The following is a 17,512-nucleotide window of genomic DNA, read 5'->3' as shown; positions in this document are numbered from 1 at the left end:
TGAAATCAGTAGGGTTATTCAAGTGTACAAAAACAAGCCAATTTGAGAAGAATTAAGCTTAATTAAGGTACAAAACGATGAGGGTAATTTACAAATAACCAAAGCGGAAGGGGACATGCTGTTCTGGTGGGCGATGTTTGCTTTAGGGTTCTGTTATGCTCCGAGGCAAGAGATAGATTCTCTTCTGAGGAAGAGCTTTAAACAAGGGAAAGAGACAACAATTTAAATGGGAATGTGGGACTGGGAAAAGGAGACAGCAAGAACATATACATATGGCACATACAGTGTGTTTTTCTGTGTCCCATTGTCTTTCATTGGCCTGTCTGATCTGGGAGGCTACATTTTCCATGATCCACTCCTTACCATGTGTGAGAGGGAAGGCTGGTGCGTGGCAGAAGGCACAGTTCAGCCATTGAACTTGGCCAGACGTAAGAAGGAAAGGGACCACCGGGGATGCAAATTCAGCTTACAGTTGGGGTCCTCATTTTCAGGGTAAGCGCCCATCCCTCTGAAAAACACGGCCAACATAAGGTACCTCAAATTAAGTGTGGAAAGCATGAATTATCTTTTGAGAATCTAGGCCTTATTATCAGAAACTTTGGAAAATAAAAAAAAAAGCTGAAAAAAGTGTTTTCCTGACACTAGGCAAATTCATGACAGTCACCCACACTATACAATCCGAAGGTGAAATACATCTAAGTAATGTAAGAAAGTTTCAGAATGACACAATGTTCCCCAGATGTCTTCAGGCTCTGGGATTTTATTAGGTTCCCTGAAAGAAGGAGAGAAGCTTTCCAGGAAATTGAACTAGCAGGTCTTAGCACCAAGCTTCACATCTCTCCAAGCTGATGCTCAGTTGCCAGCTTCTGTCCTGCTGCTTCGTACATTGGGGAAGTGATGGCGATGAGCTCCTTTTCCAACAATTCCATTTGAGCCATAATGTCTGACACGGTGTTTTTAATGGCATTCAGCTGCATCTTCATTTTGTTGTGATCTTCTTGGAAGCATCTGTTCACATCGTAGAGAACATGACAGCCCTGTTTCTCCCCAAGGAGATGGTTCACTTTCAGGAAGATGTGGAGGAGTTCATATAAATCTTGGAGAGCCCAGAGGATTTCATACTCGCCCGGCGTGCTTTGGGCAGACTTGATCTTATTCTGGGTTGGAGTGGTGTTCTTCTCGTTAGCTTCATGTTCCTGCTGGGGGGCTGGGCCAGGGTTACCTTCTTCCACAACTGCGACGGTGTCAGCATCCTTCTGGAGATCTGAGCTGGCATCTTTGCTCTCTTCATGGACTGTGGTGGCTTGTTGGTCTTTCCAGATGATGGGGACTGTTTCATTCTCCTGTTGGAGATCCTCTAAGACTCTATTCTTTTCCTGGACCGCCCGGAGAGCTTTGTTGCCTGGGCTGACCTGAAAGCATATGTTCCTCTCTTGGAAGAACGGGAACGGCTTGTTTTCCTTCTGGAGGCTTTGCTGAGTGGCATCAGTGTAAATAACCTGGACAGCTTTGTTCTGTGACTGGAGACATTGCAGAGCCCTGTTTTCTTCCCAGAGCCTCCTGTTTTCAAGCCGGAGGACTTGGTTTTCCTCCCAGAGCGCTCTGTTCTCCTCCCAGATGCTCCACTCGTTCTGTGCCTTCTTGCTGAAGACTTTCCGGTGGGAAGTGAAGGATGGGTGGCAGTAGATCTCATTCACCCATTTACCATCCACAAAGACAAACACCTCATCCCTCAGTTTTATCCGTGGGGTGATATATTCTATCTCAGGATCTGTACACTGCATGCTGTGGTTCGTCAGATCAAAAGCAGACATGGCCTTTCTTTAGTAAATTGAGGAGGACTGTGTGAAAAGACTTCTTCCAGGACTTCTGCAAGAGGCCACTGTCCACTGGCAAGGAGCAGGTGACACAGGGGAGCTGGAGAAGCTTGATTAGGACTGCAAGAACAGGGAACACAAATGCACAGATTTACTGCCAAAATTCAAGGTCAGAATTAAAGTACGTTTGGACGACAGGAAAAAGCAAATAAGTCAGTTCCCACAGTCGACCATGTTGCCCCTTTGGCTCTGAAAGGTAAGGAATACACTAGAAACATAGTTTATAGAAGCTGAGAAAATTGGCATTGGTAGATAAAGCAGCTCTATGGCAGCACCGCAAGCTTTGGTATAAAAACCTGGGCTCTCCTTTTATCTCTCTACCTCATTTTGACAGACATGAAAGGGAGTAAAATGTAAGAATATCTTGCGCCTCAGAATAGCCTGTTCCCAAATGACTGACAGACAAATGAATTAAAAATTGTTATGGGGCTGAAACCAACTTTTCAAAATAAAACATTTTTAAAGGATCACAGTGAAAAACTGGCCTTGAGAGAAGCTTTTTGTGTTGATGCCCAGTAGCCTCTGTTAACAGGACACCACAAAACTGCAGTGGCAGTTGTGCTTTTTGATCTTAAAACCCACAGAACTGTGAACAGGAAAAGCACCAAGTGATACAATATGCACAAATAATTAAAACTCCAAACCCCAGCCCTGGGACATCGGGACCAGGAGAGCTCTGTTGGTCTTTGCATGTTTTTCTGACAAGTTCCCATCACCATGGTCCAGAAGCTGTCACAACCCATAGATAATTCTCCATCTTTCCTTCTCATTCCTCCCATCACTCTTGTCTTTATATCCTTTGATAGCTCCATTATTTTTCTTGCTTTCTAGCCTTGCAATAGTGATTGCTCATCTCTTTCCTACAGTCCATCTGCCTCTTTTTCACATCATCAGAAAACCCATCTCTTTAAAATCCACACTGCACGCCATACCTCCAATGCTTCTCATTTCAGTCACAGAAACCTCAGACTTATCTGATCAGCACTCTTCCCCCCTTCCCTCTACCTGAAATGTTGTGGCTTAAATCACCTTCTAGTCATGAGTAAACCTGGGCAAATGAAGGTTTTCAGTCTTTTTACAGGAGAAAAAAAAAAAAACCACCAGACAAAATGTGGTTTGTGCCAGAGAATATCTTGTTTTCTGCTGTTTTCACCAAAATTAAATTTGTGTGATTTTTATGATGAAGTCATTTGAACTGAGGTTGAACTGTTTTTTATAGCCAAATTGTCGGAATTCTTAGGGTTTCTGCGCAGTGTTTCTAACAGCACAAACGTGCTTTTTTCTAGTTAAAAAAAAAAAAAAAAAAAAAGTTGGTTGTCAGATTTCACCCAGGTCTACCCCTCTCCCCTGCTGAGGTCCCCCAGCTGCCCTCCTGTCCCTTGGCAAACCCAGTTCTGCCTTTCCGTTGGTGAGGAGAGTTTTACCCTTATGAATTTCACCGCTGTGTCTCTGGCCCCAGCATTAGGCACGAGGTGACCACCACGCACGAGCTCCTCATACCCTCCAGCTCTGCCATTACATTGTGCGTCCCCTGCCCTGTTCTCGCCCTCTCCTTTCCCAAACCTGCTGCTCCCTGCTTTCCCTGCCATCTCCACTGCCTCTCCGGGCTCCTCCAGGTTGCTTCTGAGAGCCAACATCCATAGATGCTTCCTTCACCCCCCTCCCAAGCTTGTCCAAAAGCTCAGGGAATTATTGGTTGCATTTAAAATCCAAAATCCCTTCATGCAGGAGAGGGAAACCGCAATATATGTCTGTTTGCGGTAACACTTGATTTTATTGCAATAGGGTCTCCATCTGACTTTCAGGGTTGTCTTCCACATCACCAGCTGGTTTATCTCACGTCAGACTTGTGTTTTCATAATATCGTTCCTCTGCTAAAAGGGTTTTCCCCCAAAACTCCCAGTTTTGGAGGGTTTTGTTTCCACTTATGCCACGTTCAGAGCCGTGTACCGCTCCCTCCCTTGCACCCTCTCCCCCGCCGCCTTTCCGACCCATCCCGTTCCCTCGGGTTGCCCAGTCCCGTTGTTTCCACCAACAGCCCCAAGCTGGGGAGGTAAATCAGCCACGGGGGGACCGGACCCCTAAATATCCAGAGGAGAAGCAGAAAACATCCAGCATCATAAGCCCAGACCCACCTGCCACTGCATATCATGGGCAAGCAGCTAGAGTCGTTAAAAGTCACTTAGGCTTGAAGTGTTTAGACGGCATGTTTTCAGGACAAACAGAAACGTATAATATATACGGCATTGAAGGACATTATCTTGGGGACAGTTAAACTTGACAGCAGCTCTGTCAGCTCCTTTGCACTGCGGGGGAGACATCAACCCAGACTTCAGAGAGATGCTTCAAGTTCTCCCACCTCCCGTATCGTTTTCCCCCCATCTCTGAACCAAATAATCCCAGGAAACGCTGGGTGGGCGGCGGGGGAAGCCACACGAAACCGAGCCAGGCTGGGTCATTTAGCAGCGCTAAATTAAACGCCTGGCACGTGCCTACCTGCTCAGCGGGGCCGGTGGTCTTCCCTCTCCCCGTGCCGCTGCCAAGCAGCCCAGCCGGGGGTCCTGCTGCTGCCGGGGTGTCCGGGGGGGGCGGGGGGGGACAGAGGGGACCGATTGTGATGCGAGAACTGGCAGGGAGACGGCCCCTGGGAGCCGGGAGCTCCTGAGCACCCTCCCTGCACAACCCACTTCTGCGCTCCTTCCCTGCTGGCCTCCCAGGACTCTCTTTGATTTTTTTCCCAGCAAGACGCTTTTGGGTGATTTCTCATGGAAATGATCTTTCGGGTAGCTCAGCTCTCATGCCCTTTCCTGATCCCAGACTTCCTGATCTGCCTTTGATGCTCACAACTGAGAGAAGTTCGGGTGGATTCTTTCTCCATCACACCCTCTTACAACAAATTTTGTCTTTATTCCGAATCTTCCAACTATGTTTGCTGCTGAGCTGATATTGATATGTTCAAAAATCACTTCCTGGGATGCGCTATGAGACCTGAAGTTATTTTCCAAGGACAAAATGGGTTTGGAGTTTTTCTTTGACTGTAAGTTTAAGAGCAGACTGTCACTGAACCCTATTAAGAAGAAAATAGAATACGCAGGGCATTCATGCATTGCAAGTTTCAATATTATTTGTAGCAGCTATTCCCACTTCCATGTCTTTACATTTCTAATGATCTCATTCTCTTTCTTATTTGCTACATCTTTCAGATGTGGAATTTTTTTTTCTAATCAGGGTTCTTGAATAATAAATACAGCACTTAATTTATTTTCCAGTGAAAATTACCAACTTGACATCAGTCTCAAGGTGACTGTTATTGCTTTTAGGAAGTTGGAGGTACCATTCTGCTTTGGTGTTCAATGATAAACTCAGGTATAAAATTCTCTGTAATTTCTCCCTTCCTTATATTTAATTGTAGACAACAAAAAACATCACAGGTTACTATGGCAACTCCCCAGGGAGCATTCTCCTTTATTCGAGCTCCAGGATCCTGCACAGGAAAGCAGGAAAATGTCCTCAAAAGAGAAAGGAAAAGATTTTATCATGGGGTACTTGTGCTTGGCCTGCCATCAGATGGGGATTTAAGGGTGCTCCCCAGGTGCAGCCAGTTTTCAGGAGAGGTGACTGAAATGGCCGATCCGAACTTCTGAAGAGCTGAGGCTGTGGACCACTGAAACAGACCTCTGATGAACATTTTAAGGTCTAAGAGCTGACTGGAAACTGAGTTAATAGAGACACGTGCAGCATAGCACTGAGCAGCAGACAAAGCCTACTTAATCCAGAGCCGCTGAGAACTAAGCAGTATACCTTCGCATTTTTTTATGCAATATTTTTCTTAAACTTGGATAAAGTTCTTCTGGCTAGTCATTTATTTGCTGAAAATTATGACTTCAAATACCAATATATTTGGATCAAATTTAGTGAATATCATCAGATGTGTGTACACATCCATCAGAATTGGAAATGCTGCAACAGCTCGCTGCAGAATTTTTTATAGCAGCTACAATGATTTCTGAGCTGGACTCTCAAAAGGACGGAGATGTCATTCACAAGATTACAAAGGCAGAAATAATGCTGAGTGTGTTCCCCTTCCTGCCAAGAGACAAGTAACCCCTGCTCTGGAAGAAGGGTTTGAACTAACTTCCCAACTGAGTGCTTTGTCCACAGCTTCAGACTATTCAATTTCTCCAGGTGAAGCTGTTTCACTATACAAAGAATTAAATATTAATTGGAACCTAAGCCATATTCCCCATCCTACCTGCACACCTTACACCAGGCTGTTCAGCTGACCTGGCTGTCCTTCTTGGAGATTATCTTCTTCTGGAAAGGATCCAGTGGGAGAGAGTGGATGATCACACACACGCACGCTCATATAATATTCTCCAGTTTGGAAACTCAGCTCCATGCTGGGCTGCAAGAGGTCACCGTCCAGTGATGGGCTGGCAGTAGGGGCGGGAGAGCGAGGTCTGAACTGCTGCCACGAAGATCTTGCAGGAAGGACCCTGGAGACTCCATCCCAACCTCCTTCCCACTGGGAATGGTGGTGTGTACCTACAGTCAAGTTCAGCCCTTTCCTTTGCTTTTGGGTTTACAAGACCTGTTAAAGTGCCTGCAATCAAAATAATCGGGGTTTTTTTTTAGTAAAAGCATAATGTTTCTTTGAATTTGGAGCATCTTCTCTCTTTTATAAGTGTGTTATATTCCCAAATCTTTATTTGACAAAACCAAAAGCATCCACTGCCACTTCCTACCACCCCAAACACATTTATGCCAACCTCTGTTCATGTCAGCACAGCCTCGTCTCACCACACACTCATCCACTGTTCTACAGGGCATTAAGCCTGGATGCAAATCCCACTGAGTCCCTAAAAAGATTCTTGCATATTTGAAGGTTCATCTCCTGACCTCAATAATGAGATAGGGAGTAAAAATGGTGTTTTCTCAGTTTCTGAGGCAATGAAGTGTCTGGAGGGAGAGGTGGTGATACCTCAGCATTGTATTCCACCGGGAAGAGGTGAATGCACTTGGTCAGCAGTGTGAAAATCAGTAATGAAAACCTCCAGAGTGGGTTTTTTTCAGACAGATAAATGGCTTGAGGCACACACCTATGTCACCATCTATTCGGACTAATTGTCCTTCCAGGACACCGCCACAGCACTGCTGCCTGTGTGCCTCACTGTAGCCCTCACATGTGCAATGCTGTGCAAAACACCAAACTCCGCATACTCATATCAACACCGGCCAGGATGGTTGGGTCAGCTGAGAGCTGAAACGAGAGGTGGAAATATCTGCTTTTATACCTTGCCTCTGGTCCTAGTTTCATTTTAGACACTGGGCAAATCTTCTGTTCCCATACACCCATTTCCTCGGGTTCTCAGTGAGTTTGAGATACTGACTTTCTGACACAAGCCGTCAAGAGAAATTAATTAATACTTACTAAGCACTAATAAAGTGCTTTGAACGTGAAGAACACTACAGCAAAGAAGCCCTACGCACCACTCCTATTTATCCCCACGACTGTAATACATTGTTTACAAGCTGAAGCAAAATATTTGACTTTTGCTAGTAAGTGGCATCTTACAGAGATGTCAGGCTTTGTGTTGTTCCGCCTTAGATCTCATTCCCACCTCGCTTTCATTCTACTTTAGGTATGAATATTTTAAAAAACGTATCAAAACCACATGCAGTCCCTTGGTCAACTCTAAGCCATTGCCTGTCGACGCTAGTCATTTGTGTTGTGCTGCTGTGATCGACTGCTTGTGAGCCTTGCCAACAAAATACTCAAAGCCCAATTACCGTATCACTCTCCTACTTCTGTCTGATCAAACTTTACAGAGCACTCTGTGTTGCTGAAACAGCCCATTAGGTGTTTATTGTTGAGTAAATGCTAGAAGCGATGACCACAGGCGCACTTATTTTCGTTGTGAGGGCAGAGGCACGCTCAGCAAGGGTGATGGAGGGGCAGAGCTGACATTGCACCCGAAGGAGCTCTTTGGTCTTCCCTCACACCGGGACGATTCGGATGGGTACGGCCGCCTCAATGTGCCATATGTGACCACGGGGTATCCTGCGTGCCGAACCCGCTGGCCCCGGTCTCCGATACCCACAAACCCCAAACGGCAACAGGCGCTGGTCTTGAGGCAACAGATTTGAGCCCTTGGTCAATCAAGTGATGCTTTGGCCCTCGTTACTGCGCTGATCAGGTCCCTGCTGACTGCAGGAGAGCTTAAACACTTCACTGTCCTGTAGGTATCTAGGTATGTAGACATCTGTAGACATCTGTAGGTATGTAGACATCTCAAAGTAGTTGTCTACAGTTTGGAGGTGAATCCTCCCTGGCCCGCAGTGTCGTCGGACGTGGCGTGCCACCTCCTGAAGACGGAGCTGCCTCTCCGTGCACTGACCGCTGAGGAGTCTGGAGTTGTTAGCCTCCTCGATGAGGTGGCTAAAGCAGGACCTCACACCGTAGCAGAGCTCTCCAGCTCAGCTTGGCTCGCACACGCACCCTGCAAGGGAAGGTGCTGCCCAGCCAACGACTGCTGCGTGGGCTGGGACACCGAAACGGGGTCCGCTTGGCAGAACAGGTTAAAAATAAGCATCCTCTTCCCAGGGGTTACAAAAAAGCCACGTGCAAAATCCCTGTCCCTCAGGGGCATAAATCAAGAGACTCCAAAAAGTGCAGGGGTGGGGGAACACTAAGGAATGTCCCATTTCATGTGCGAGGGCAGGAGATGCGAGTCCCGACGAGCGGGGCAGACCGCGAGAGCACGGAGCCGAGCTGTGATGTCCTGTAAACGGGTGCGATGTTTGGGAGTCGAGGGCATTGCAGCCCGTTTTGAACGCAGCGGTTCTTCCACGTGGCGAGTCTCTCTGGGTGAGAGGAAAAGTCAGCGGCTCCGTTCCTGATTGACAGGGAGAAAATTGAGGGTTCAGGCTTATTAAACAATCTCTAATAGTGATTTATGGGGTCCTGTACATTTTAATCTAACAAAAAAAAAATTAAAATCATCTAATTAGCTAAGTCTGTAATCCTGTATATTAATTGTCTATTAGCCACTTCTTAATTATAATGGAATGCTCATCAAATAACATGTGATGGCCACGTAGCACCAATTCAAGTCATTATCAGACTAGCTCCTGCTTTAATAAGAATCTGTTTAACTGAAATCTAACCATTTCATTTTATTTTAAAAGCTGTAAAGAGGAGGAAGTTAAGATCTTAAAAAATTAGTATCTCATTAGGATTTACTAGACTCTATACTATAAACAATGCTAAACGAAGAATCATGAAAGCAACATAAAAATCTATTCAGATGCTAACCCGGATAATTAAATGGCGGAGCATGGTGGAAACCTACCAGGGAAGAAAGACATGTCTTATTTAGAAATACTGGCAAGCTCAGGTATTTCCCGTCTCTTGACTGTTTGACTTTACAGCCTTAATGTTCCATTGACATGTGTTTGTGCATGTACCTTTTCTGACATTTTTGAAAGAGATGAACTGAGAAAATTTGATTATATACAACCGCATTGATATCGACATATGTCACCAGCAGGTATGTCACCTAGTAGCTCTTCACCACAGCCCAGCTCCATCAGCTCCGCCGTACCTCTTCTCTGTCTTCCCCAGCCACGGCTGGTCCTGGTTTCTTTCTCCTATACCTATAGCTCATGAAACAGCATTGCATCCTGGAGATGCCATTTCCAAAAAGGCTGAGAATGTAAGGTCCCACTCTCCTTCCTATGATTTTATACAGCCTCTTCCCTCCCTTCCTCATTACTCATGGTTCATTCGTCCTTCAAGAAATTATGAAATAGCTTACTTGGAGTTGCACCCATGCTCTAACAGGCAAACGCTGCTGCGTACAACTCTCTTGGTCTTTACTGGCATGCCAGATTTGTTCTCCCATTTTGTTATCGCTAGATCTGCAGGGGCAAACTTCTAACGGGGCACAGGACACGTCTGGTAATCTTATTAAAAATCAGATTTGGCTTTCAGAAACTCACTCTGCCCTGTGGGTTTCTCTAATGGTTGCTTTGCCACCTGAGTTTTGCGAAGAGCTCCACACCCAGCTCCAAGGACTGTCCTTCCACAGCATTTTTGCCTGCTAGTTGCACCCAGTTTTTGACTGTAGCTGATGGGTTTGTGCAAAAAAAGCATCTTATGAAAAATATAAATAGCTTGAAGGATCTCTGAAGCCTATTGCCGGACCGTGTAAGTTTGCCAAACTAGATATGTGAAAAGCACAGGAAAAAAAAGAGAATATAGGCTCATAACAAAACTTCAAATGTGGAGCGGTGCTGAAATGAGACCATTTCAAGCTCTGTGGAGCCACTGGTTTACCTTTTCTAGCGCGTGTGTCAGGCTTTGATGGGCCACCGCACGCTTTGCTCAGAGGAACACAATTTTAACACCTGTTCATCTCAGGGTTTAACTTGCTGCCAGAGTACTTTTTAAATGGTCTGCTGGAAAAATAGAGGTTTCAGTGATAAAAGAAGAGAATAAACAGTTAGATCCCAGGTACTATTGTTAAGCACACCTAGGAACAGTTAAATGGGCAATTTTAGAAATGTTATGCAACCCCTAGGAATGATTTTACACCAGAGAAGCAGCCCCTTTTACCCATTTTTCTCAACTTTTAATCTGCAAAGTCTGTCCCAGGGTGAATGGTGGTTACAGAAGTTACCTGGTCTTATAAAATTACCTGCAAACATCTGCAAATCTGGGGTCACTGCATGTCCAAGTGCTCTGTGGTGGCACTTGAAAAATAACTGGAACCGGAACACACATCCACCCAGAAAAATACAATGAGAAAGAAACAGGTTAAACTGTCTTCGTATGTGTCCGGAGGCTATCATTAACATTAATGTAGTCATAAAGCAGCACCTGCTGGCTCAATGCAGCAAATCTTTGCCTACTACCAATTAACTCTTCAAAAAAATAATAGAGAACAGTTTTTGCCCTTCTTGCCCCAAGCACAATAACTTGTTTCCTGCTAAGCATTATTAATTATAATGTCCCTGCTGCTTTGCCTCGCTCAAATGAACGGTCCCATCAGTGGCATAAGCTTCGTAGTAAGGTGTATCTCAGCAGGAGCAAGCACGGAGTTATTGGGCTTTAAAAAAATGCTATACTACTTTTTATTACTATCGTTGTTCCTTACTTGGCGTAGCGCTTTCACTCTTAACCATCCAGAAGGAAAAAAAGCGCATAACTGAGTCAAAGCACAGATCTCGGCTAGGTGACGGGACAAATTCCCTGAAGATGTTCACGTTACTGTAATGTCAACAATTCAGCCAGCAAAGTCTGAGAAAAAGGTTTAGGTGGGGCGAGGCGTGTGATGAGATGGGGAGAGACGCTCCTCAGACACAACCGTAACCTTGTCCCGCATTGCTAAATGTGAACGGCACTCCGATTGCTACCACAACTGATGGGAAGAGTATCGGAGGCGACCCGTCTTCGCGGGGCAAGCGTGAGGCTCTGTGACTACGCGGCTGCACGTTAGCTGTGAGCTGCTAGCCCGCGTGTGTCCTTGGTTCCCCTCCAGTGGCCTTTTTACACCAGCTCTCCTCCAGCGCGCTCAAGGGATGGCAACCACCCCTCGTGCAAAGTTTCCGATAAGGTGGCCCCGGAGCGCAGAACACCGTAACGTGTACTGTCCAACGGGCTCACGTACGTATAGCTTTGGATCGCCGATTTACAGCATAAGGGATGCTGTCCCTTCTGCAAGGTGTCTCCTACAACACCAGTGATGTTCTGTGACTGAGCTGCCGGCCGTCTCGGACATCACCAGGCATCGCTCCTGGCCGGAGCAGCTAAGCCTCTTCTGCTTGGGGAAAAGACAGCTTATCTCCTTCCAACTGTAAGCAGGGATGAGGTGGCAGAAATACGCGATGCCCGTTAAAATATTTTGCATGGTATTTGCCCATTAAAATATTTGGCATGGTATTTAACCTGAGCATTGCGGTAGAAACCGTAAGCCACCTGGACTTTCTGCGCAAGATAAACGTATAGTATGTGGCAGTCAGCCCATTAACTGAAACACCGTTTTGCATAATACAAACACTGAGGTTACGCATCGTGCTGATGTTACTCTTCCTATCTTACCAAAGTCACTTTCTGCTTGGAGAGAGTATCAGGAATATGATTTACTGCTTATACTTGTCAGTGCATTGCAGGTTATCACCTGCAAGTACCACTGCTGAATGGACAAACACCAAGGACACTGGTTCCCGTACTTATAATAGAAAGACAAGAACGGGTCAATAGTTCGTGTCTGAAGCCAAGCTGTCATTAGTCTGTAGCTTGTGGAAAGCTGCACAACTGCTCCTCTAAACGTGTGCCTGCTTGCATGTTTGTTCACATATTTGAACTGCGCAGAAAGGAACGGTTGCTCTGGCTGCAGAATCTCTGCAAACCCTTTTTTTTACGAGACAGCAAAGTCTTTCCTCAGCCACGAAATGCTTTGTATTATTTGCTGCTGTGATTGTCACATCTCCTGTATCTAACAAGGTACCTGGAGACTGTCCTCCTATTTCTAGCGAAGATTTCTACCTGACACTAATAAGAAGGCAGTGGCCTGACACCGCCTTTTCGAGGCAGAAAGGGGCACTCCAGTGACCTGGGAAGCCTCATCTGAAATGACTGAACCAAAGCCTGTCATAAGCTTACAGACAAGGTACATGTCGTCAGCCATATCTCCTTCACCTTCCACCCCAGTGCTGATTAATTTCTACAAGTCTCATCCCGAGAACTGATGAATGACAGAAAAAAGATATTTCTGTGGCTTGCGGGCCAATTTTTTGCAGTGCCTCTTTACCTGCTTTGCCTGATCGATCAAACATACCGTTATCTGCTGTACTCTACAGTCTCATTGACTAGGTTCAGCCTTGCTAACCCCAAGCCTTCAACAATCATAAAAACTGCTAAAAATAAAGGTAATTTAAAAAAAAAAAAAAAAGTGGGGTGCTTTTCATTTGACATCTGGATTCTGGATCTTTATGGAGGTCAAATTTCCTTCACACCCATGGGAGACAGAAAGTTACTTTCTTTCTGATGACAGTGGATGCTCTCTTACAAATAATGAGACATCTGCCTAATTATTTGTATTCGGTTTGTCATATTTACTTTTGCTCTGTGATTTTCTTGCCAGAATGTGTTTCCTTGTTATATAGGGAGTAGAAGACCACTTTATGAGCATCTACTTCACGTAACTCTGCTTCAGAAGAGACAAGCAGATAGACGACTTGACAGCTACCTACCTCCAGCTCCTCTGGCCAGTGCGATTATCAGCAGCCCTTACAGTCCTACCAGTTCTGTTACCTGCCACTATCTCCATTTCTTTCTCTTTGCACCAGCTCCACCCCACCAAACATTGAGCCCTTATCAACCATCTCCAACCATTTCCATTTACACATTCACACACAACCCTCACATTGCCTCTGTTGAGGAAGCCCCAGGCAGTACTCTTTAAAGGCAAAAAATTCAGATGCAGTAAACCTGCTTGAGCAAATGAGACCAGAGATTGCTTGCCTTGTTGTTGAAACACATCATCTTTGATGCACAACTGCCACCAAAGCACAGACGTAGCTGGGTGATGGCTAGGGCTGAGCTGCAGATCTCCTGGGAGGTCTGCCAAAGGAACTGCTTCTGAGATTTAGGTGAATGTTAATATCGAGTGAAACTGTATCCTTCTATGGGATACCTGTGTTCTTAGGGAGGAAAAATACGCAGCACTGAAGTACAGACACTCAAAGAAATCTGAAGCAGCATTTCCTGCAAATTATGCATATAAAACACCAGTACCTGCGAAATAACATCACACAACTTTTTTTTTTTTTTCCAAAAGACAGAATCACTGAAACACTTCCTAAGTAAAAAAAGGCAGATGTGGGTAAAAAGAGTTGAACTAAAATTTGGTCGGACCATGCAGTTTATTAAAAAGATACTTGCTTTAAATGCCTTGTCACTTGCATATACTTATAAAATAAATGATAGAGATAGTGGCTCTTCATTATACTGACATCTTTCTGTAGTGTGTCTGAGAAACCACAGGTACAAGTTCACATACATGTCACTGCGCAAAGTGCTTGTGGTAATCATTTTCATGGGGAAAAATAAGCACTTGCAGGATCATATATTTTGTGTTGTAACTTCAGTTAATGCCCACATCAATCAGATTGTCAAAGCTGTTTACAGCCCATGCCTGGATATTTCCAGCTTTTGACATGTTATGTCAAGGAGAACCAGAATCCTTGAAACACAGTTTTGTCACTCTCTTTCCTTGCTCCTTTCTTCCCATCTTTGATTTCCCTGGTAAACTCTTTATACCATTTGCAGCTGCTTCAGAATCCCACAGCCGCCCGCTCATTAGCAACGTCAAGATCACATCATTCCTCTTCTGAGAGACTGCCCTGGCTTTCCCACAAAACTTACAAGGACTAACTAAGATTTCCAACATTTAGGTGGGTTCAGCTGCCACATCATTCTAACCTGAGTTGCTCTGTTACTCCTTTGCACATTATGCTACAGTCTAATTCCTTTCATCCAATTCCAAGAATGTACCGTTCTTCTTTCTTCTTTTTTTTTTCTTCATTTTTTTCCTTTTGCATTTGATACTTCTATGTCTGGCAAGTCAGAATTTGCTGATGATGAGCTGTGTCTCCTCTGGGTTTTGGCCAAAATTTAGAACTAGCCTAAGATATAATAGTCCCGAAAGAGGGTGTGAATAGGAAGAAGGGTTGGAGGATCTGTATTTTTTCTTGTGAAAACTGAGAAGTCTGAAATTAGAAATGACCCTTTCCTCTATATTTTTGCCCAGATTAAAATCGTGGAAAAATCCAAAGTTATGTCTCCATGCATACCGTGTGTCATGTAACAGGGACTCTGGAGTCGGGTATTTCAGGCCATAAAGACACAGTGCTCATTAACCGAGTACCAGCACAGAACATTTCTAGGAACATCCACTGAAGAGAAACAAGCCCAGATGTGCTTTACACCATCACCAAATGAGGTTAACTCAGCCTGATGGACTGTCCTTGAGAGACGGGCGCTGGACTTGACAACGAGCCTGTGAGAAACGAATAGGTGTAATTTATTCAAAGGACCGAATATCTCACAGAAACGGGCAGGGGGAAGGGAGGAAAATGCAGGAAGGGAGGAGAGGGGTCAAAAGCAGTCCAAAACTTGTACAGGCAACTGCAGCATAAAAAACCAAACCAGTACTACCCTGAGAGCTTGGTCATAAAGTTTAATGGCTTGTTATCTTTACGAAGCCTTCAGCAACACAGAAAGAAATGCCTGTTTCCCCTCACTTCACATCTTTACTGTTGGATGCTTTCTTTACTCTCTCTCTCTCCTCCCCCCTCCCTGTTTTAGACAATATATCTGGTTTGAGTGCAACTATAAAGCAGACTGTTAGTAGGGACAGAGGTGTGTGCCAACTGGAAACAGCCCCGCTCCCGTCCCTTCCCAAGGTCATTCCCCATTAACCACACCTGAGGACAACGAGCCCCAGACACCGTCCTCAGCCGCGAGCTTGCGCCGAGGGTAGCAAAGGGACAACGTGCCCCAGAAAATTGCTGGGATATGCCCGAGTACAGCAGGATCTCGAGCCTTCGCGGTGCTGTCAAACATTGTTTTCCTTCAAGACATCTATTAAACACCGGATTATAGAACGTCCTGATAGGTTTGCATGAAGGGCATTGTGAGTCTGACTGACAGACCGATGGCATAAAGACGTCAGGAAAACGTTCAAAGTTTACTTTCTGCAAAAGTCAAGAAAAAGAACTGCAAAGACTTCCAAATCTTGCTGCAAATGGGCTTTCCCAAGGATTTAATGGGGGAAAAATGTGCAAATTCCAACAGACCCTATTTTAAGTCACATTAGCGATTTGAGATGCTTCATCATTCTCTACGCTATATGAAATGCAGACTTTTTATTTCCCAGACTCTACTAATAACAAGCCCTATAATTAGGTATCTGTCCTTTGCAATCAGCACTACAGCTTTCTGTTCATAGGAGAAAAATTGTAGGGCGGGAGAACCACTCAAGAGCATAGGAAAAAGCTGTCACCGGTGCAGTGTGACTGGTTAATGATTTCAAAAACGTTATTAGGAGAGAACAGTTCCTTAATTTCGGTATGTAGCACGCTAATAAAAACGCTGCTGTTCATTTGTCTGTCTGATTGAACCTGACGCAAGTTTGGGGTTCAAACTTATTCTCTCAGCCTGCAGTAGTTAAGTAACAAATTTCTTCTGATTTCCTCCTCCCCCGTACCCATGAGCTGTTTGCCTGGATGACTGGCCACAGACTGTTCTTGCTCATTAGTGCTGGTCAAGATTTGCTTTTGAAGTTTGATACAGCAAGGCAATGTAGAAAGACATGCTGGAGAGATGCTGCATGGGTTTTTACCTTCCTGTTTTGCCCCGGTTTAGGAGTGAGGATAAAACCGATACCCATGCAGTTTGCTGGTTTCTGTTCTTTGATTTGCAATGAAGAGCCCAGTTGTCGGCAGGCAAGAACCAGGCTGTTCTTTGACTATCTTGGAAAGCTTTGAGTAGCAGCAGCAGGAGGCTTCAGTGTAAAATCTTGGCCCGTTGAAGTCACAATGGCATCAAGTGAGTCAGGGGTTTTACATTCAAAGGTAGGCGCATTTCACCAGTCTTATTATAGCCATTAGAAGCAAAAGAGCAAAAATTAATCCGATTACGTGGCCCCCGGTAAGGCAAAAGTCTGCTATTCACTGCACGGTACTGTTGACCCCACAACTCCACAAGCTATTCTGGTGGAGCTCCTCTGGACCCCCTTTTACATCTGAGAACTAAATTTCCCCACCAAGTTGCCTCTGACTACATTTTTTAAATGAATTTCATGCCAGTGCAGCATCCCGTTCTTCATTCCAGCAAAACTGCCTCTGGAGGAAGGAATGACAGCTCTCGGAGATAATATTCTGCCCAGCACTTACCCGATAGTCTTTTCATCTCTGAGGTTTCCAAAGCCAGGAGGGTTATTTTCAGGGCCACGCGTATTAAAATTAATGCTAAATCAAAAGGACTGCCTGCCGCGGGGCTTGATTGGATTTGGACAAAGAATGTCGCTTTCTGAAGTCAACCCGCGTGTACATCATTTTTTTTTCACCACCTAATCATGATTGTGAGAACGTAAATCATGCGAATTACAATGAGCGGAGTTGATGAATGTGCACCACAGGAACTCCAGCTTCAATCTCCTCCGAGGTCATCACTGGAGAAAGTCCTTTCCTAGGGCTGGGTTTCTACTGCCTGGCACATCCACTCCTTAGCCACGCTCTTTTGGGGGTGACGAGGAGTATACCACCTTTGCTTCTGTTTTGCCTATAACCTGTCTCTCCTTTCAGCTGGAAAATGAAGCCTGCTAAGTGTCTTTGCTATAAAGGCTTCCTGTAATTTTTTTTCATTCACTTACAACCGGGCTCTTAATAATTGGATGTAAAGCAAAAATCCTCAGGAGCACAAGAGTGAAGTCTGCAAGTGCATGGGAATTCAGTCCTCTCAATATTTATGTTTAGCATTAAATACTTCATGCAAAAATAATGACTTTGACTCCCGAGGCCTTCTCTCTCTTATCTCAAAAACTGTTCATACACATGCTCCGGGATCT

At 45.0% G+C, this 17,512-nt stretch overlaps 1 protein-coding gene across 1 annotated transcript; it reads right to left on the bottom strand.

Moving 5' to 3' along the window:
• Nucleotides 1-830: 830 nt before the first annotated feature.
• CBY2 (chibby family member 2) lies at nucleotides 831-1,814 on the bottom strand. Its single transcript, XM_030036492.2, has one exon. The coding sequence runs from the start codon at nucleotides 1,812-1,814 to the stop codon at nucleotides 831-833; it is 984 nt and encodes a 327-aa protein (XP_029892352.1).
• Nucleotides 1,815-17,512: the final 15,698 nt, after the last annotated feature.

Source organism: Aquila chrysaetos, chromosome 14, assembly GCF_900496995.4.
Source record: "Aquila chrysaetos chrysaetos chromosome 14, bAquChr1.4, whole genome shotgun sequence".
Taxonomy (NCBI): Eukaryota; Metazoa; Chordata; class Aves; order Accipitriformes; family Accipitridae; genus Aquila; species Aquila chrysaetos.
The sequence above is the reverse complement of the archived record's forward strand: the minus strand, read 5'-3'. Positions and strand labels throughout refer to the sequence as shown.

Excerpts from the sequence above, each read along its gene's own strand:
- CBY2 (XM_030036492.2), bottom strand. The coding sequence starts at position 1,814 with ATGTCTGCTTTTGATCTGACGAACCACAGCATGCAGTGTACAGATCCT.